The sequence below is a fragment of the Eulemur rufifrons genome, chromosome 20, assembly GCF_041146395.1.
Source record: "Eulemur rufifrons isolate Redbay chromosome 20, OSU_ERuf_1, whole genome shotgun sequence".
In the NCBI taxonomy this organism is placed as follows: Eukaryota; Metazoa; Chordata; class Mammalia; order Primates; family Lemuridae; genus Eulemur; species Eulemur rufifrons.
Window position 1 is genome coordinate 22,625,985 of NC_091002.1, and position 20,480 is coordinate 22,646,464.

A 20,480-nucleotide genomic window follows, 5' to 3' on the forward strand; every position below is an offset into this window, starting at 1 on the left:
AAGAGTGCAGTGTGTGTATGCTTGAGTGTATGTACACATGTTGGGGGAAGGAGAGCTGCCCAATTAGGGGTGGACCAGAGAGGACCAATCCCCAGGGCCAATGCCTTGGGGCTGCAAGGGGCAGAGAGGGAGGTGGGATACCTGCAGTGGCTAGGCCTTGGTTGCAATGTCTTTCTGTGGGCATCATGGCCATGCATAATCCAGGACATAATCCGGGCTGACTCCAGCCTAACTCTCTTCCCCAGAACGCCCTGGCACCCTGCGAAGATTTCCTGCTCTTTGGTGTGCTCTTCGAGGCCACCATGATTGACCCTGCTGTGGCCTCCCAGCCCATCAGCTTCGAGATTTCCATTGGTGTGTGGCCTAGCCGACTCCCTGAGGGTCATGTTTTGAGGGTGGTCACTCTTGTTTCAGACCTTAAGCCCCAGGCAAGGGCTGTTGACCTTTATTAAGGGGTGGGTTCTGACTTCCATTGAGGCAGAGGCGGCTGAGGGAGGGGTCTGACTCTCAGTCTGGCACCTGCTGACCCGTGCTGCTCCTGGGGTAGGTCCAGCGGGCTGCCAGGAGGAGCAATTGGGCCGAGGGTCCAAGGCCAGGGAGGGAACTGAGGGCACAGTGGCAGAGGGGCAGCCTCTGCTGAAGTCAGACGCAGGAGGAGCCGGGCTGGAGGAGGAGGAGGAGCTGGGGACTCCTGCGCAGCGGCCTGAGCCCATGGACGGCAGTGGGTGAATGCTCCTGGTGGCTGAAAGGAGGGTGTTGGGAGGTCCCCAAAGACCCAGAACACCCCTCAAGCCTCTGCTTTTCTCCCTCCCGCCCAGGCCGTACCTGTGCTTGCCCCTTTGTCACCACATGCCATGTGTGCACGTGTGGAGCTGCTGGGAAGATCACACATGGCGCCTGCACAGCAGCAACTGCGTGCACAAAGTGGCCGAGAGGCTGGTGAGGGCAAGGCCAGCATCCGCAGAGAGAGGCGATAGGGACACCAAGGACACAGAGGACTTTGAAGGGAGCTCTGGAGCAGGGCTAATGGGCACAGCACTAGGGAGCTGGCACCTTCTTGGTGCAAGATCAGGGGCTGGGGAAGCCAAATAGCACAGCTTTTGGGCTGAGGCAGCCAGAAGTTGTGGGAGGACAGAGATTCAGAGTTGCTGGACCCAGGAAGGGCTGGCTGAAGGAGACAGATGGAGCCACTGGGGGCTGGGCCAGTAGGGGACTAGAAAAATGGAACCACCACCCGAATGGAGCCAAAGGAGGGTAACCCAAGAGATGCGGTAGGGAGTGGGGTGGGTGAGGGTGTGGTCTACAAGAAGTCAGTATCAGGGACCCTTAAGACACCCTCTACGCAGGACCAGGGGCTACAGGAGGTTGAGACACAACAGCGCAGGCTGGGGTCAGGGGCCTGCACACGGCTCAAGCAGGTGCTGGAAGAGCTTGTGGCTGGGAGCAGGTGAGCTGAGAGCCAGCCCTGTTGCTTCCTGTCCCCAGCCAACTCCCGGGGGGGAGGGGGGATGGGGGGCGGTGATGGAGACTCATGATGACTGTCTGGACCCAAGGGCAGCTTGCAGCTGCATTCGCTCAGCACTTTATGGAATATTGGGAAGGCGATAACCGTTCCTATCAAGGGAGCTTGATGGAGATTACTGGGGGTTAGGCCACCCCCAGATCCTCTGGTGCTTGGGCTGCCTTCCATCTCCTATACACTCCCTTTCCCACACTCTTAGAGGCTCATATACACCATGTCCTGTCTCCTCAAACCTCCCTTCCTACTCTCCTCCACACTTGTTTCAGCTAATGACCTCTCCTACTGCTGAGAAAACAGGAGCTTCACCTTCCCCCACCCAGGCTACCACCCTGCGGCCTCTGTCTGCATCCATCTGCACTCCCTCCTTCCTGCTACAGTGGAGGAGGTGTCCCTGCTCCAACAGCCACAGCTGTGATCTTGATTTCATCTCTTCTCACCTACTGGAAGAGTGAGCTCTACAATTGTCCTTTCTCTCCTGCGTCATCAACTGGTCCCTAGTTGCCAAGTCATTGCTGTAACCACATAAACATGTTCCAGTCGCTTTCATCTTTGACTTTCACTCCCTGAATTCCATAACCTGCTCTAGGTACTTAAGTCTTTTCTGATCCTCTTCTCAAAAGAGTTATGTGTCTCTTTACTCAATAAATATTTATGGCATTTACTATGCCAGACACTGTTTTAGGCACAGGAATAGCAGTGAAAAAGCATTCCTGCCCATAAAAATCCCGGAAGCTTACATTCCGGTGTGGGGAGTGGTGGGAGGATGAGTGGAGACACAGATGATTATCATGTGAACAGAGAGATAGAGATATAAGTAGGATAAGGATAAGTGTTAAGGGAGAAAATAAAGCAAGGACGTGTTTGAAGTGTTGCAGTTTTAGAAGGGGTATGGAGGGGAGGCCACTGTGAAGGTGACATGAAGATGAAGGAGCAAGCCATGTCTGTAAGTATGTTCCAGGCAGAGGGGACAGCATGTGCAAAGGCCCTGAGGTAGAAATATGCTTGGTGTGTTTGAGGAAGAGCAAGGGAACCAGTGTGACTGCAGCAATGTGAGCAGAGTAAATGAGGCTGGAGGGGGCATAGGAAGGAGGATGATTCTGTTGGGCAGATCATGTGGGAGTCTCTTAGGGCATTGTAATGACCTTGGGTTCTACTCTGAGTGAGATGAGGAGCCATGGAAGGTTTTTTTTTTTTTTCTCTTTTTTTACTTCCAAATCATCATCTGTGAGTAAGCAGAGAGTTTTGAAAAGGAAACAGATATGCTCTAACATACACTTATCCTTAAAAAAGACCAGTGGGGGAGGGATGGTGTGAGAGAGGAAACAGGGCAATTACTAAAGAGGGCATTATAGTAAACCAGGTGATAGAGGTTGATGAACTGATGGTTGCCGTGGAGAAGGAGTGATAGGAATGGATTCAAGAGAAACTTTGCAGTTGGAGGCACCTCTTCAGAGCACCAGACTGAGAGGGCTATAAGGGAGGCTGGGGTGGGACGCCTGCTCGGAGGAAAGTGGCTCCAGTGGTTAGCACTCTCTCCTTTGACTCCCACCTGCTCTGCAGACAGTTTTGCCACGGTGCTGAGCGCAGGACGACGACTCGGCCCAACACCCTGGATCGATGCCGAGGGAAATTGCTGGTGCACAGCCTCGTACGGGCCTGGGAAGGGAGTCAGGGGCGCCTGACTGAGGCCTTACACTCATGGTCTCCGCTTGGCCTTCCAGAACCTGTTGGCAAAGCAAGGACTGCGGCTTCTCTGGGGCCTGAAACAGGGCAACGTGCAAAAGAAGGTGGCATTGGCCAAGAAGCTCTTGGCAAAACTGCGCTTCCTGGCTCAGGAGGTAATTCCTTGCCTATCCCATTTCCCCACCCTGGGTACCTGTCTCCCTAAGCTTTCTGACCATTACGGAGGCCTCTCAGCTGTGTGATGTAACATTTGTTCTTTGGAATGATGCCGGGACTGGGACTGTCAGAATCCCAGGTTTCGGCACCAAGGATGTCAGGGTGGAAGTCTGCCCTTGGTTCTTAGTGTGCTCTTGGCCGAAGAATGATCAGACACACCAAAGTATTAATATCAAGTCCAGACTATTATCCTAGTCCGCTGACTCCTTTTTTGGAAAAATCACCAGCAAGGCCAATATGACAGAGTAAACTCAGGCAGGGAGCAGTTTCACAAGAACAGCTCTTTATTGTAGAACAGTCCTGTCTCCATTAAGTGGAGAGAGACAGACTGTAAGGTTTTTTGGATTGGCCGGCTCCAGAGAAAGAAAGATGAGCAGAGTTGAAAGGGATAAGTAAACAGGCTTTATTAGAGCACTCCCGAGTGAGGGTAACGGGTCCCAAGAGAGCCTCCACCCCCACCCCTGGAGGTTCTCAGGTCCCGGAAGGGAGAGAGAGAGAAACCTGAGAATTTGTGCCACCCAGAAGTTTTGAGCAGGCTTATGTATGTTTTTAGAATTGAGGGATGGGGGTTTCTTTGGCTTGAAGAGTTTTGGGGTGAAGAGTGAGGAATTTCTTTGTTGCAGTTTTAGGGCGGGTATTGAGAAATAGGAGGGGCTGGTGGTATGTGTGGACTCCAGGAACCGAGACCCTTATCAGGGTAACCATCCAGGTGTGGCTATTCTTTAACTTAGCTGGGCCTTGCAGGCGTTCTCGTTCTCGTTGTTCTCAGCAGGTCTCGTGGGCCTCTTCTTTTTCCTTTAGGGAGGGGAGGGGGTGCCTGCCACCAGTCTTACACAGACCAACTCAATCACTGACTGACCCACTCACTTCCTTCTGGCTTCTTAGATTGTTTCCTTTTATTAGCCCAGTCTGGAGAGGGACTCTTGGAAGGTGTAGGATGTTATCCAATGATCAACAGGTGTCCTCAAAATCCATCTGCATATACAAGCTCCCTCCAAGAAAGCCCACCTGGGAGTGGTGAACCACAATGCAGATTCAAGCTAATGGCATATTAATTACCCTTAGGTTACTCTAGCTCACTGTCTAAATCTTATTCTGCCTGGGATGGGGAATTGCTAGATTGATAAAGCGTTCCCTCCTTCCCCAGGTGTAGCAGGTGTAGGATTAAGGGTGGGGCAACATTAAAATGAAGTGCCTGCCCTTATCCATCTTCAAAGGTGGAACGATTGGTCAAAACAGGGAGTCTGTCCCGAAAAGAGCCGGAGATCCTAACTATCTACCTGAGAGGGCCTGTTGCTTTGGGTACAGGACCAAGCTCTATTTGGATTAGCTAAGGGTAAGGATGAGAGTTCTAGGGCCCAGCGGGGATCTAGCAAACATTCAGGATCTCTTTGGATGAAGAGTTGAGAGTAAGCTCCCTTGGGCATGACCTCCCTGGTCTGAAGCGCTGAGCATGACATGTGGAGGGTGAGGGGAGTGTACGTTTTTGGAATGCTTTCCCTGCTAAGCATCTGCGTTGTTGTCTTGGGTGATCCTTCCAACAACCTTGGGAAGAGGTTATCCCAACTGACAGAGCAGAAACCGAGGCTTAGAGAGGGAAACTAACTGGTCCACCATGTTGTAGCTGGCTAAGTAGCTGAGCTGGAATTCAAAGCCAGTTCTACTGACTCTGAATCTCAGTCCTCTGAAGCACAGGGTGTTTAGACTGTTGAGGCCAGTATGTTCTCAAAGAGTGAGGAGTTGGATTTTGATCTCAGACCTTGAAGGATAAGCTGGAGTTTTGGAAGCAAAAAGGAATGAATAATATGTGCAAAGACCCAGAATTGGGAGGCCTGGGCAGATGGGAGATAGAGTTTTGGAAGGAGAGACAGGGTAGAGACCTTATTATTAATATATTGAATTTTAGTGCAAAATTGCTTTTTCAGTTTATAACAAAAACCTCCTTCTGTCAGCTGATATTTAAAATTCTTATGACATAAATATGTGCCCTGAAATAATATAGTTTAGTTTTGCTGTTTTTCAAACTTTATATTATTTTACTTTCATATTATATTATTTTGCTTTTTTTGCTCATCATTATGTTTGTGAGTTTTATCCATATCATTGCATGTAGCTGTAATTTGTCAGTTTTAATTGCTGTATAATATTCCATTGCATGCATATACTGTAATTTACTTATCCACCATACTGTTGGTGGATATGTGAGTTGTTCCCAAAGGGCAGCTATTAGAAACTGCTTCCAAGACCATGTTTGTACATGTCCTAGTGTGCAAGGGCAAGAATTTCTCTATGTCCGGTGGTTCTCAAACTTTTTGGTCTCGGGACTCCTTTATACCCTTAATAATTATTGGAGATCTCAAGGAGCTTTTGTTTATATAGCTTGTATTCTTTGATATTTACCATTATATAAATTATACCTGAAAAAATTTTAAACCCTGAGAAATAAAAAATTATGTATTCATTTAAAATAATAGGAGTAAGCCCATTGCCTGTTAACATAAGTAACATATTTCTATGAAAAATAGCCACATTCTCCAAACAAAAAAATTTAGTGATAAAAGAGGCATCGTTTTACATTTTGCAAGTGTCTGGCAGGGAACTTTTTATACTCTGCTATATTAAAATTCATTGGTCTATCTTGCCCTTTGAGTGGGTCTCTTATCCTTGCATGATCATCCATAAGATCATTTGAAACCATCATGCATAGGTCAGTTGGAAATTTGATTCACTGACTTATGTAGATCTTCCAAATGTTGACATATTTCATTATTTTTTTTTTTTTTTGAGACAGAGTCTCTCTCTGTTGCCTGGGCTAGAGTGAGTGCCGTGGCGTCAGCTTAGCTCACAGCATCCTCAAACTCCTGGGCTCAAGCAATCCTCCTGCCTCAGCCTCCCGTGTAGCTGGGACTACAGACATGTGCCACCATGCCTGGCTAATTTTTTCTATATATGTATATTTTTAGCTGTCTATATAATTTCTTTCTATTTTTAGTAGGGATGGGGTCTCGCTCTTGCTCAGGCTGGTCTCGAACTCCTGATCTCAAACAATCCACCCGCCTCGGCCTCCCAGAGTGCTAGGATTACAGGCGTGAGCCACCGTGCCCGGCCTGATTTTTTTTTAATTTACAGGGTTTTCCTTTGATGTTCAATTTACAAACAATGAAATGTACAAATCTTAACTATGTATTTCCTGAATTTTGGCAAATATATGCTAGCTGTGTAACCCAAATCCCTATCTAGCATATTACTCTCACCCCAGAATGTTTTCTCCTATTCCTTCTCAGTTACCACTCCCACTTCCCAGAGATAACTACTGTTTTGATTTTTTTCTTTTTCCTTTCTTTCTATTTTTAGTAGAAATGGGGGTCTCACTCTTGTTCAACTGGTCTCAAACTTCCAACCTCAAGGGATCCTCCTGCCTCAGCCTCCCACAGTGCTAGGATTACAGGCATGAGCCACCACGCCCAGCCTTGTTTTGATTTTTTCATTATACCTTTGACTGTTCTCAAACTTCACATAATGGAATTTATAGCATGTATAGTTGATTTTTGTCATTAGTGGTAGTCAGATTCTATGATGTTGTTGCAAACACTGAATTAGCAAACACTGAATCACTGCTCTTAGAGGAAATATAGGGTTAGGTTCCTATGAGCCTTTGGTTACATTTTTGTCAATTTGTCAGTACATAACCTTGTTTTATGTGTGTTTGTTTAGAGACACCTTAGTTAATATAGCGTTGATTCATTAATATTGGACTCAGGACTCACAGCACTATTGCTCATGCCTGAACAAAGTGTATCTAATGCAGGTATTTTCTGTGTAAGATACATCACAGCTTTTTTGCACTTGGAAACAAACACTAAGCAGCACTGTAGCACTCACTTCACTTGAAGGCCATTTTAACACATTGACTGCCACACTAGGAAAAAAGATTTTTTCCCTGGGGCCACTGTGTTTTATTAAAACAAAATGATCCTTTCTAATTTGTCATTTTTAATTGTTTTTTTGTGCGTGGGTTATATGCAATGCAATCCACGTTTTTAGAATTAAATTAACAATATTAATTGTAACAATAAGAACATCAACAAGTAAGGGTTTTGCCTCACGCGGCCCCAGGGTCAAAATTAGCCTAAGTTAAATAGAACTCACATGACAGTCAATGCGTTAAACAGCAAAATCACTGACAAAAAACACAAAAATGTGAGAAGCATGGCACTAAATAGACTGCTATAAAGATGCTGTTTACAGTATTAAAGGCAGAGAATTGCTTTGTTCCACCTCAGGGTGGTTCAGACTTTTCGGCTCTTTGCCCATACACATGTCAACAAAAGCACCAGGAGTATTGATTTTGGGGTTACAAATTTTAGCCAGTAAGTGAATTTGTAAATATAAAATCTGTGAATATTGAGGAAGGACTATATTCTCTTGTGAAAGGCTTCTTTTACTCAGCATAATGTTTTTGAGATTCATCCATATTGTTGCAGACATCTAGTTTATTTCTTTTTATTTTACATTGTATAAATATATAACAATTTGTTTATTCATTCTCTTACTGATGGACATGTGTGGGCTGTTTATGTTTTTGGCTATTATGAATAAAGCAGCTATGAACATTCTTGCATAAGTCTTTTTGTGGACATATGCTTTCATTTCTTTTGGGTAAATACCTAAAAGTAGAATTTCTGAGTCATAGGGTGTCTCTATGTTTAATTTTATAAGAAACTGCCAGACCATTTTTTGAAGTGATTGTACCATTTTACACATCCACCAACAAAGTTAAAAAGTTTCAATTGCTGCATTTTCTCACCCACATTTGGTGTTACCAATCTTTTTTGTTTTAGACATTTTGATGGGTGTATAATGGTAACTCATTGTATTAATAGTTTTGTGTTTCCTTAGTGGCCAGTGGTATTGAACTTTCTGTTGTGCTTGTTTGCCATTCACATATCTTTTGTGAAGTGTTTTGTTTTGTTTTGTTTTGTTTCCAGCTGTTTAGAACACCTTAGAATTGTGCAGTCTTTCTCATAGTTTTGCCAATCTTAAATATTGAACTGTTTGCTTCCTAATTATTGAATTATAGGTGTTTTAAAATATATATCCTAGATAGCAGTCATTTGTCAGATATATAATTTTATATATATTTTTCTTCCAGTCTGTGGTTTGCTTTTCATTTTCTTAGTAGTGATTTTTTTTTTAATGGGGTCTTATGGTGAGGACTGGAAAACCTGCTGGATAAATTCTAAAAGAGCTATAACATTTAGTGGTGATTTTTCATGACCAGAATTTTAAAGTTTGATGAAATGTTATTTATCTAATTTTTCTTTTATGTTTGTCTTTTATTACCTGTGTAAGAAGCCTTCAGTTACTTCCAAGCTACAAAGGTGTTCTCCTATGCTTTACTCTAAAGGCTTATGGGTTTAGATTTTTTTGTTTGTTTGTTTGTTTTTTTTTTTTTTTTTTAGAAACAAGATCTCACTCTGTCACCTAGGCTGGAGTGTAGTGGTGCAATTGTAGGTCACTGTATTTTTGTTGTAGAGATGGAGTCTCTCTATATTGCTCAGGCCTCAAGTGATCCTCCTGCCTTGGCCTCCCAAAGTACTGGGATTACAGTCATGAGCCAATGCATCCAGCCTGTTTTGACTTTTTTATTTTTTGAGACAGAGTCTCACTCTGTTGCCTGGGCTAGAGTGCCGTGACCTCAGCCTAGCTCACAGAAACCTCAAACACCTGGGCTCAAACAATCCTCCTGCCTCAGCCTCCCAAGTAGCTGGGACTACAGGCATGCGCCATCATGCCCAGATAATTTTTTCCATATATATTTTTAGCTGTCCATATAATTTCTTTCTATTTTTAGTAGAGAGGGGGTCTCGCTCTTGCTCAGGCTGGTCTCAAACTCCTGAGCTCAAACAACCTGCCTGCCTCGGCCTCCCAGAGTGCTAGGATTACAGGCGTGAGCCACCGTGCCCGGCCTATTTTGGCTTTTTAATTGAAAATCAGAAGACTGTATAAGTGCCTCTACTGAATTTTTTATTTTAACCATTATGCTTTTCATTTCTTTAAGTCCTATTTTTTTCACATCCACTATGTTATTTTCATAGTTTCTTATTCCCAGTAAAGTTTGTCTTTTGTTTAGTTTTGTTTACATATAGTAAGCAGAGTTGTTTTTATAATGTCAGATGATTCCAATAACAGACTCTTTTTTTTTGAGTTGGTATTGCTATTTCTGCTGTTTCCTTTTGTGCTTAGTTGCTTTTGACTGCGAATTGCTCATTACAGTTTCCTTATAAAATCATTTGTGGGACTTCTTTGGATCTTGGAATAAAGGTACATATTTTCCAGAAAGCATTTGACTTTGCTTCTGCCTTAGATCACCTTACACTACAGTCTGATGTTTAGCAACACCTAGGCTTGTGAAAAAGTCAGTTTGTGCTTATTCTTTTCAGATACAATTTCCAGCTCCCCTGCTTCACCCAGGCAGGCAACTTTCCTTGTAGATCCCAGGGTAGTAAGAGAGGGGGCAGGTTTATTTATGGGTAACCTTTATCCAGAAGGCATAATTTTTTGGGATCCTGGCTTTCAGGAAGGGGAGAAATCTCCTAATAGACTCCTGTCCTGAGTGGGATCTGAGCTCTTTATTTTGTCTTTACTCATTGTTAGGTCATGGAAAGCTCAGGTTTGGCAAATGCCCTTGTGGCAAAAGTGGCTTAAATGCTCTGCTAATCTCCCTGGGTTCACATTGTCATTTAGAGTTTGGTCTGATAATCTTGACTCTTATACTCACCACTGCCCTTAATAAAATATTTAAAACTATTTTACCCAGACTTTAGTTTTTTTTGGTGAGAAGTAGGTTTTAATTTCTAGCTCGTATTTGTGGAAATGGAAGTCTGGGATGATGTTTTAAAAGGGGAAGGAGAGGGTCAGATTTGTGCTTTGGAGAGATCAGTTCTAGCTGGGTTTTTCCCCTTTATTCAATGATATTTGAAGTCCTACTATGTGCCAGCCTCTGTATTAGGCCCTGGGGATCCAGCCCCTGCCATGTTCCTTGCCCTTTGGGGACTTCTAATATGGGAGACAGACTATACATCTGTAAATGAAGAAGAAGAAGAATTACGATCTATAGGAACTGCTAAGAAAGATGTTATAGAGACTGAGAATCTGCTTGGAAAAGGTGGTCAGGCAATTGAAACTGAGACCCAGAGGATGGGGAGAAGCCAGTCATTCATGGTAGAGAATGGGCTGGAAGGGAGGACCGAAGCAGGAAGCCTAAGGAGCCTGTGACAAGAGTGAGGAAGGGAGAGAAGTGGGAAACTGGCAGAACTTGGGGATTGGCTGTTGGGAGAGAAGAGTGCCACCAGCTCAGGCATGTGGCTGATGTGAATGGGCATTTGGTGGGGACACTGAGAAGGATCAGGCAGGGGTGGAGGGAAAGGTAAAGGAGTCAGGTTGGCACGTGCTGCCACATGGATGAATCTTGGGGACATTATCCTAAAGGCATATGTGAACTAAGCCAGGCACAAAATGACAAGCACTGTATGATTCCACTCATATGAAGTACTTGGAGTAGTCAAATTCATAGGGACAGAAAGGAGAATGGTGGTTGCCAGGGGCTGGGTGGGTAAGGAGAATGGGGAGTTAGTGTTTAACGGGGACAGAGTTTCAGTTTTGCAAGCTGAAGAGTTCTGGAGATGGGTGGTAGTGATTGATGTGTGCACAATGTGAATGTATTATACCTGACGCCACTGAACTGTATGTTTAAAAATGGTTAATATGGTAAATTTTATGTTATATGTATTTTACCATAAGAAGAAGAAGAAGTAGTCAGGTTGGACTTTGAGTCTGGGTAGACTATTGGAGTATCCAGAGGGAGATGTCCAGAAGTCAGGTGGCCACATGGATCTGGGGCTCAAGGGTGGTCAGGGCAGGGAATGGATATTTGGTCCATCTGTCCAGTCCAAGCTGTGGCAGCAGGTGGTCTTAGCTCCAAGTCCACCTCCGTGACCCAGTTCTCTGCCCACAGCCCCAGCCACCGCTCCCTGACGTGCTGGTCTGTATGCTCAGTGGGCGGTGCCGCGTGGCCTGGGCCCGGATCCCTGTCCAGGATGTGCTATTCTCTGTGGTCGAGGAGGAACGGGGCCGGGACTGCGGGAAGATCCAGAGTCTGCTGCTCACAGTGAGGGGCCCGGGGCTGAGGGTGCTGGGAGAAGGGGGCGAGGCTCGTAGGGCAGGGTGGCATTGGGGTGGAGGCCTGGGACTCCCAACCAGGGCCCCCAGACTCTCTTCAGTTATCCAAAAAGCCAAAAGGAGATTGTGCCTTTGCCCAGGTCAGCTCGAAATGAGATAAACTCCAAAGCTTGCTAGCTGTGGGCCTGCACTGGTCCTTTTGCTGACTAGTCGCTGACAGGCGGGCCATGTGCTGCAACCGGAGAGTGTAATTAGTCCCTGACAAGCATAGCTGGTTTGTAGGCAAAATATTTCTAAATGAGGTGTCCCTGGAAAAGATACCAAAAGGGGTCCCTAGTGGGGAGAAGCTGTGACCCTTGGTCAGAGAACGGGGAATGTGTGTTGGGGCGGAGGAGGCAAAGCTGGAGGACAGAGCTCAGAGTGCAGTTTTGGGGTGTGGGGTTGTGGGGTATAGTAAGTGACAGTTTTGAAGCAGGAATTGTTGGGAAGGAGAGTAGAGGGTTGTGGGGCACAGGATGGCGGGCAGGAAGATGGTGCAAGGCTGGGCACAGAGGGAGTGTTCTTCAGGTCAGGGAGCTGGGCATGGTTTAGCCGCATGGAGCAGGGTGTGCCTTGGAGGAGCAGGACTGTTGGGCCTAGCTGGGGTAATAAGAGGAGGCAGTGGGGCCCTAACATGCTTCCTTCCCACACAGGCACCCGGGGCAGGCCCTGGGGAGGTCTGTGCCAAGCTGGAGCTCTTCCTGTGGCTGGGTCTGGGCAAACAAGTCAAGGCCTGCACCTTCGAGCTGCCTCCAGACCTGCTGCCTGAGCCCTCGGCTGGGCTGCCCCACAGCCTATGCCGGGATGGTGAGCGCAGGGGGGCAGGATGGGCACAGCGCCTGCCTTGCTATTTGCCCAAGGGGTGGGGCCAATGAGTCAGGCACCCCAGTGGTCCCCTGAGCAAACATGGCTCCTTTCTTCCCCCTCACCCCAGACTTTAGGTACTTCCAGCTCCGGGCTCACTTGTACCAGGCCCGAGGTGTGTTGGCAGCAGATGACAGTGGCCTCTCAGACCCCTTTGCTCGAGTCCTCATCTCTACACAGTGCCAGACCACATGGGTGAGGGCTGGGATGGGAGGTGGAGGAAGTGGCCTGGAAGACAAGGTGGTGTGGGGCTGAGCTTTTCCCCAAGGCCCTAAGACTTTCTTCCCACCCTGAGTTTTCAGAACAAAATATTGGATGGGACTTCCCTACTCAGGGGGTGGTATAGGACCAGAGGTCTTAGGGGTGAGGAGTCCTTTTCTGGGGTTGACTCTAGGCCTGGGCTCCAAAGGCAGCGGATTACAACAGGGACAGACAGGGCTAGAAGGGGCGTGTTCCACCACCAATCTGAAGGTGCTTTCTTTCAGCTTCATCACATCTCACTCCTTTTGTGACAAGTGTCACTTCAGGTGTTCCCTTAGAGCAGGGGTGCTCGCCTGGCATGTGTATTGGGAGCCTTCTTCTAACAGCTGCCAGTGCCCTCTTTTCTGCATGGCCCCCAAGGTCCTGGAGCAGACGCTGAGCCCCCTGTGGGATGAACTCTTGGTATTTGACCAGTTGATCACAGATGGCAGGAGGGAGCATCTGCAGGGAGAGCCGCCCTTAGTGGTCATCAATGTTTTTGACCACAATAAGATTGTGAGTGTGGCCTGGGCTCCAGCTGGGGTCCTGGCCTGGCGTCTCCCTTGTCCTGATCCCCCCGACCCTAGCCCGGCTCCTGAGCCTCTTCCCCTTTTGTCTTCACCACCCTGCTTCCTGCAGGCCCCCCCCCCCCCCCCGCGTTCCTGGGCAGGGCACTGGCCGCCCCGAGGGTAAAGCTGGTGGAGGACCCATACCTATGCCCTGAGCTGCAGATTTTCCCCCTGAGGAAAGGACCCTGGGCAGCTGGAGAGCTCATTGCCACCTTTGAACTCATTGAACTGGACTACAGTGGCCGATTTGAGGTCAGAATAGCCTGGCTTATCTGACATAGGCTGTGGGCCATTAGGCCATCCATCCCCAGGGAATAGAAAACATGGGTATGTCCCAGGGATACCCCCCCGCCCCAGGTCACTTACCCCAGAGAATGCAGGCTACAGGTCTTTCCTGGAGTCACTTCCTTGGACCTCATGACCCCAAGGAACATTACAGGTATGCATCCCCAGGTTTCACCTTGCCAGGTCTCCGACCCCAGAGAACCTGGCTGTGGGTCCCACCCCATCCCACATGCCTCAGATACCCTCTTCCCTTCCTGTGGCTTCCTGAGCCCACTCCTCTCACCAATCCAGCCTTGCTTGGTTCCTCTGCGTTTGTACTTTACCAGCAGCTCCCTGTATCCCTTCTCCACACCCAGGCTGTCCCTCCTCTGGCCTGATTCCTCTGACTTCCTTCCCCTTGCAGCCCTCAGTGCCCCGTGATGTGGAGCCCCAGGATCTGGCGCCCCTGGTGGAGCCCCTCTCTGGACGCCTGTCCCTGCCACCCAACGTGCACCCAGTGCTCAGGGAGTTCCATGTTGAGGTAGCACCAGGCATCCCAAGCCCCCCATTCCCCCACATTGTGGTCTCCCTCTGTCAGGTGCAGGTCTCTGAATCTCCCACTTCCTGGCTCTAGGTGCTGTTCTGGGGTCTGAGGGGCCTTGGTCGTGTGCACCTGTTCGAGGTGGAGCAGCCCCAGGTTGTGCTGGAGGTGCTGGGCGACGTGTGGAGTCTGAGGTCCTGGCCAGTTACCATGAGAACCCCAATTTCACTGAGCTCGTCAGGCATCTGATGGTGGTGAGGGCATGGGCTGGGGGGCAAGAAATGCTGGGCAGAGAAGTGAAAGAGGGTAGTGGATGGTGGATTTCCAGCTGGTTATTTTAGATGATCCAAGGGTCAGGAAACTATAATAAGCCAGATAGTAAATATTTTAGGCTCTGTGTGCCAGCCAGTCTCAGTTGCAGGTACTCAACTCTACCATTGTAGCATGAAAACAGCCATAGACAATATGTAATTGAATGAGTATGACTGTGTTCCAATAAGACTTTATTCATAAAAGCTATCAGTTGGCCAGACTTGGCCTATGGGTGGGCTGTAGTATACTTATCCCTATATTTCTCAATGGACTTGTGGTGCTTTATTGGCTCTATTGAATTAGTAGATTATCCAAGTGTCCTGAAGGATAAGTCTCAAAGAATCTATCTAGGATTACAGGGTGCGCCTGTAATCCTAGCGCGTTGGGAGGCTGAGGTGGGAAGATCGTTTGAGCTCAGGAGTTTGAGACCAGCCTGAGCAAGAGCAAGACCCTGTCTCTACTAAAAAATAGAAAGAAATTATCTGAACAACTAAAAATATATAGAAAAAATTAGCCAGGCATGGTGGTGCATGCCTGTAGTCCCAGCTACTTGGGAGGCTGTGGCAAGAGGATTGCTTGAGGCCAGGAGTTTGAGATCAGCCCAAGCAACATAGTGAGACCCTGTTTCTAAAAAAAAGAAAAATAAGCTAGGCATAGTAGCTCGAGCCTGTAGCCCCAGCTACTCTGGAGGCTGAGGCAGGAGAACTGCTTTAGCCCAGGAGTCTGAAGTTGCGATGAGGTATGATCATGCCACTGCACTCTAGCCTGGGCAACAGAGTGAGACTCTGTCTCAAAAAAAAAAAAAAAAAATATATATATATATATGTATATATATGTGTGTGTGTGTGTATAATATATATATAGTCTTTGAGGCAGCAGGGGTTAAGAAGAAAAATAAATTCTTTGTGTAATTTGTAATTACTATAGCATGGGCTTTGGAGTCAAATTCTGGCATTGTCACTTAGGGTCTTGTCAAATCACTTATCTTTTTTGAGCTTCAGGGTTTTTTGTTTTTTGTTTTTTGTTTTTTTGGAGATAGTCTCACTCTGTTGCCCGGGCTAGAGTGCAGTGGCATCATTGTAACTCACTGCAACCTCCAACTCCTGGGCTCAAGGGATCCTCCTGCCTGAGCCTCTCCAGTAGCTGGGACTACAGAAGCACACCACAATACCTGGCTAATTTTTCTATTTTTAGTAGAGATGGGGTCTCACTCTTGCCCAGGCTGGTCTCAAACTCCTAAGCTCAAGCAATCCTCCTGGCTCGGCCTGCCATAGGCCTAGGATTACAGGTGTGAGCCACTGCACCTGGCCCACAGTGTATTTTAGATTAATATTGGTCTAGTTGCAGTAAAATATAGAAACTTTTCTCTAGTATAGCTCTATTCCTTCATTCCTTTTTTTATATTATAATTATCACACACATACACACATGCACATATATAAAATAAACACAGAAACACAGTAGTAAAATTGTTTCCCCTCCCACTGAGGATTCATTGACAGATATAGAATTCCTGAGTTAAAGGCCATACGTATTTTTATACTTCTAAATATATATTTCAAGTTGAACATCGGTGCTTTACGTAAGAATAACAACAACCCCACGTTTCCAATAGTACCCTGTAGGCTCCAAAGTACTTTTTTATCTATTATGTCATTTGATACTTACAACAATCTTTTGAATCCAGGATTGTGTCCCTTAGGGGACACAATGACTTACCAGAGATGACACAGCGAGGCTGTGGCAGAGCTGGGCTTAGAATGCAGGTTTAGGGCCGGGCGCGGTGGCTCACGCCTGTAATCCTAGCACTCTGGGAGGCCGAGGTGGGCGGATCGTTTGAGCTCAGGAGTTCGAGACCAGCCTGAGCAAGAGCGAGACCCCATCTCTACTAAAAATAGAAAGAAATTATATGGACAGCTAAAAAATATATACAGAAAAAATTAGCCGGGCATGGTGGTGCATGCCTGTAGTCCCAGCTACTCGGGAGGCTGAGACAGGAGGATCGCTTGAGCCCAGGAGTTTGAGGTTGCTGTGAGCTAGGCTGACGCCACGGCACTCACTCTAGCCTGGGCAACAGAGTGAGACTCTGTCTCAAAAAAAAAAAAAAAAAAAAAAAAAAAGAATGCAGGTTTAGGTGTATTGTTTTCTCCCCTCTCTGTGGCTGCCTTTCCCTCTCCCCGGGTCTCAGAAACAGTTCCTCTCTCCCACCCAGGACCTGCCAGAGCAGCCTTACCTGCAGCCCCCACTCAGCATCCTGGTGATCGAGCGCCGGGCCTTTGGCCGCACTGTCCTTGTGGGTTCCCACATTGTCCCCCACATGATGGGATTCGCTTTCCGGGGTCATGAGGATCCTCCTGAGGAGGAAGGAGAGGAGGAGGAGACAGGAGACCTGGTGCCCAAGAGACCTCAAGGTTAGGAGCCTTCTCTCCTTAGGGGCCACCAGATAGAAGCCCCTCTGGTTCCTGGCAGAGATGGCTCCAGGGGACCCTCCAATGGGGCCTGGAGTCTGACTTCTACTCGCCAAATCTCCTCATGGTGTCATTTTCCCCCTCCCAGGAAAGAAATCCCTGGATCCCATCTCGGCTGAAATGGGGATCTCCAGACGGCTCCTGAAGGTGATGGGTATGGGAGATGGGCAGAGAAGAGGCGGGTGAGGCTTGAGGTGGTGCTGGGTCATAGGGACTGAGTCTTCTGTCCCTCAGGCTCCTCTGAAGAAGCTCCCCCTAGGAGGCCTCCTGCTTCAAGGGCCTGAGCTGGAGGAGGACATCCCAGATCCTAAAGAACTCGACTGGTGGTCCAAGTACTACGCATCGCTGCACGAGCTCCAGGGGCAGGTGGGAGCGGGGGAGGGTTCCAGGGTGGAGGCCGGAGGCTAAATGGCATGAAGAATGATCTCATACAATGTGGAGCTCTGCAGTTTTTCAGAGCTCTTCATTGCCGTCATCTTTTCTCATCTTCACAGCAATTCTAGAAGCTGGGGATTGTTAACTCCACTATCTAGAGCTGTTGTTGTCCAACAGAAATATAATGCTAGCCACTTACGTAATTTTAACTTTTGTAATAGCCACATTAAAAAAGGTAAAAGGAAACAGGTGAGGAAGGACGCAGTCAGAGAGTGAAAGAGTGGGTGGGTGGGTGGGTGAGTGAGTGGAAAAAAAGGAAACAGGTGAAATTAATTTTAATAATATGTTTTATTTAACCTAACATAGCCAAAGTATTATTTCTATAAGTAATGATGATAAAAATTATTATTTTTTTTTTTTGAGACAGAGTCTCACTCTGTTGCCCAGGCTAGAGTGAGTGCCGTGGCGTCAGCCTAGCTCACAGCAACCTCAAACTCCTGAGCTCAAGGTATCCTCCTGCCTCAGCCTCCTGAGTAGCTGGGACTACAGGCATGCACCACCATGCCCGGCTAATTTTTTTCTATATATATTTTTAGCTGTCCATATAATTTCTTTCTATTTTTAGTAGAGATGGGGTCTCACTCTTGCTCAGGCTGGTCTCGAACTCCTGAGCTCAAACGATCCGCCCACCTCGGCCTCCCAGAGTGCTAGGATTACAGGCGTGAGCCACTGCGCCCGGCCAATAAAAATTATTAATGAGATATTTTACAGTAAGGCTTTAATATCAGGTGTGTATTTTACACATACAGCACATGTCAATTGGAACCAGCCACATTTCAAGTGCTTAGTGGCCACATGTGGCGAGTGGTGACTGTCTTGGACAGCAGAGGACTAGACGATTAACTGAAGCTTTGAAAATGCAAGTGGCTTACACGGCTGGAGCTTGAACTAAGGTTTCCCAGCTCTCTACCCTGGAAGAGAGATAGGGTAAGGAGTCGAAAGGGATGGGGAAGAATCTCTGATCTGCCCTTTCATTTCAGCCCAACTTTGATGAGGACGAAATGGACGATCATGGAGATTCGGGTGAGAGATTTGGCTTTTCTGCTCTTGCTCCATCTGTCCACCCTGCTACCCACCCAGATGTTTCTGATAGAGGGCATTTTTGCTGTTCCCAGATGGAGTCAACCTTGTTTCTGTGGAGGGGGAGGCCCAAGACCAGGGTGAGGCTAAAGTCGAAGGTTCTGTGTCCCGGAAAAAAGCACTTGCCACCCTGAAGGTGACTGGGTGTTGCGGGGAGGGAAGTTTCCTTGGATTCTGGACATCGAACTGTCACTGAGGCCCTTGCCTCTCAGATCTACAACAGCTCCCTGGAGGAAGAGTTTAACCACTTTGAAGATTGGCTAAAAGTGTTTCCCCTATACCGAGGGCTAGGGGGCCAGGTTGCAGATGAAGAGGAAGAAGGTTCTGGACACCCGGTGGGCAAGTTCAAGGTATGTTTGTGGAAGGAAAGGGGGACCAGGGAGCACATGTGGGGATTCTAGAGGACAATTCTCTTATTAGGGCCTTTTCTATCTCTGTCCACCCCAGGGCTCCTTCCTCATTTACCCTGAATCAGAGGCAATGTAGTTCTCTGAGCCTCAGATCTCTCGGGGGATCCCACAGAACTGACCCATCAAGCTCCTGGTCAGAGTCTATGTTGTCAAGGTGAGCATCTACAGCTTGGGCATGCCTCCAATTCCACCTAAGTTAATGTGCACGAAACCTGCAGAATGAAGGCTTTGGAAGGAACCTGAAGGATCTCAGAGTCCAACTTCATTTTTCAAATAGGAAATCTCAGGCACAAAGTTAGGTGATCCTCAGGATTACAAAGCTTGTTCGTGGCAGAACCAGAACTTAGAGCGTAGGTCTCCTGAGCCCTTTTGTGGTTCTGGTCCTGTAGAATGGGGAGTGTAATTCCAGGACGAGTGCATCTCTGCACCTCAGGCTTCAGATGGCTTGTCGTGAAATCCCTTTGTACAGGTCCTCCCATTGCTGTGATTTTCATACAGAACTCAGCAGGGCCTTGAAGTTTTCTTAAAGCTGTCTCATAATGTCGGGGGGAATAAGTGGGCTGCTCTGCCCCCTCATTCCCTATCACCAGAGCAGATGCTGTGCTTCCATCTGTTTTAAATATAGGGATTCTAAGGCGTAATTTGAAGAAATGTTCTAACGTACTGTTCTATCATAATCTAAGAATCCTAGTGCATAAATTAGATAACAGAAGTCATCCTGACCTTCTGCTTCTCACAGTATGACAGACTATATGGTATAATATAATGCTTCTAGAAATGGTAGATAAACAGTCTTTGAAATGGATGCTAATCTCATAGGAAAGGGAAATCCCAGCAGGGCGTGGTGGCTCACTCCTATAATCCTAGCACTCTGGGAGGCTGAGGCAGGAGGATCGCTTGAGCTCAGGAGTTCAAGACCAGCCTGAGCAAGAGTGAGACCCCCAGCTCTACAAAAACTAGAAAAATTACCCGAGCATTGTGGCGGGTACCTGTAGTCCCAGCTACTTGGGAGGGAGGCAGGAGGATTGCTTGAGCCCAGGAATGTGAGGTTGCAGTGAGCTTTGATCACACCACTGCACTCTATCCCAGGCAACAGAGTTAGACCTTGTCTCAAAAAAAAAAAACAAAAAAAAAAACCCCAAACCAAAACAAAAAACAAAAGAAAATGCCATCAGGCCCCAAATAAAGAGGCAACTAGAATCCCAGGGGGAAAAGGAAGACAAGTCCTGAAGCTCAGATTGTCTTGGGAGGGTTTGTTCACACCTGGCCCCTGAGCCTTGGGTTTTTATAGCCTATGCAAGGTGGGGAGCCAGAACCAAGACCCTCGCATGAAGCAGGACCTCAGTGAAAGGTGGGCAAGAGGAAGCTTATCAATTTCATAACATTTTAAGAAAATATTCAGTATCTTTATGAACTTGGATGTGGGGAAGTTTTCTTAATATGTAAAATGGTACAAAGAAAAAATTAGGAGACAAATGATACATTTGATTATGTTAAGATTTTAATTTATTTATTTAGAGACAGAGTTCCCCTCTGTTGCCCGGGCTCGAGTGGCATGGCATCAGCCTAGCTCACAGCAACCTCAAACTCCGAGGCTCAAGCAATCCTCCTGCCTCAGCATCCAGAGTAGCTGGGACTACAGGCATGTGCCACCAC

General features: G+C 47.2%; 1 protein-coding gene and 1 non-coding gene across 2 annotated transcripts in view; one reads left to right on the top strand and one right to left on the bottom strand.

The window, feature by feature from the left end:
* LOC138401213 (fer-1-like protein 4) overlaps window positions 1-20,480 on the top strand; it is a 36,549-nt gene that overhangs the window by 6,744 nt on the left and 9,325 nt on the right. Inside the window, 21 exon segments of the mRNA XM_069496578.1 lie at window positions 246-354; window positions 548-725; window positions 819-939; window positions 1,347-1,447; window positions 3,083-3,170; window positions 3,244-3,360; window positions 11,439-11,591; window positions 12,295-12,448; window positions 12,576-12,700; window positions 13,127-13,265; window positions 13,385-13,566; window positions 14,003-14,119; window positions 14,213-14,285; window positions 14,288-14,373; window positions 16,644-16,842; window positions 16,988-17,046; window positions 17,134-17,265; window positions 18,315-18,357; window positions 18,450-18,550; window positions 18,627-18,764; window positions 18,862-18,978. Of these exon segments, the coding sequence (XP_069352679.1) occupies window positions 246-354; window positions 548-725; window positions 819-939; window positions 1,347-1,447; window positions 3,083-3,170; window positions 3,244-3,360; window positions 11,439-11,591; window positions 12,295-12,448; window positions 12,576-12,700; window positions 13,127-13,265; window positions 13,385-13,566; window positions 14,003-14,119; window positions 14,213-14,285; window positions 14,288-14,373; window positions 16,644-16,842; window positions 16,988-17,046; window positions 17,134-17,265; window positions 18,315-18,357; window positions 18,450-18,550; window positions 18,627-18,764; window positions 18,862-18,978 (2,532 nt within the window).
* LOC138401304 (U7 small nuclear RNA) lies at window positions 8,619-8,680 on the bottom strand. The gene has a single exon (XR_011236464.1). It is a non-coding gene; the product is annotated as a U7 small nuclear RNA (small nuclear RNA).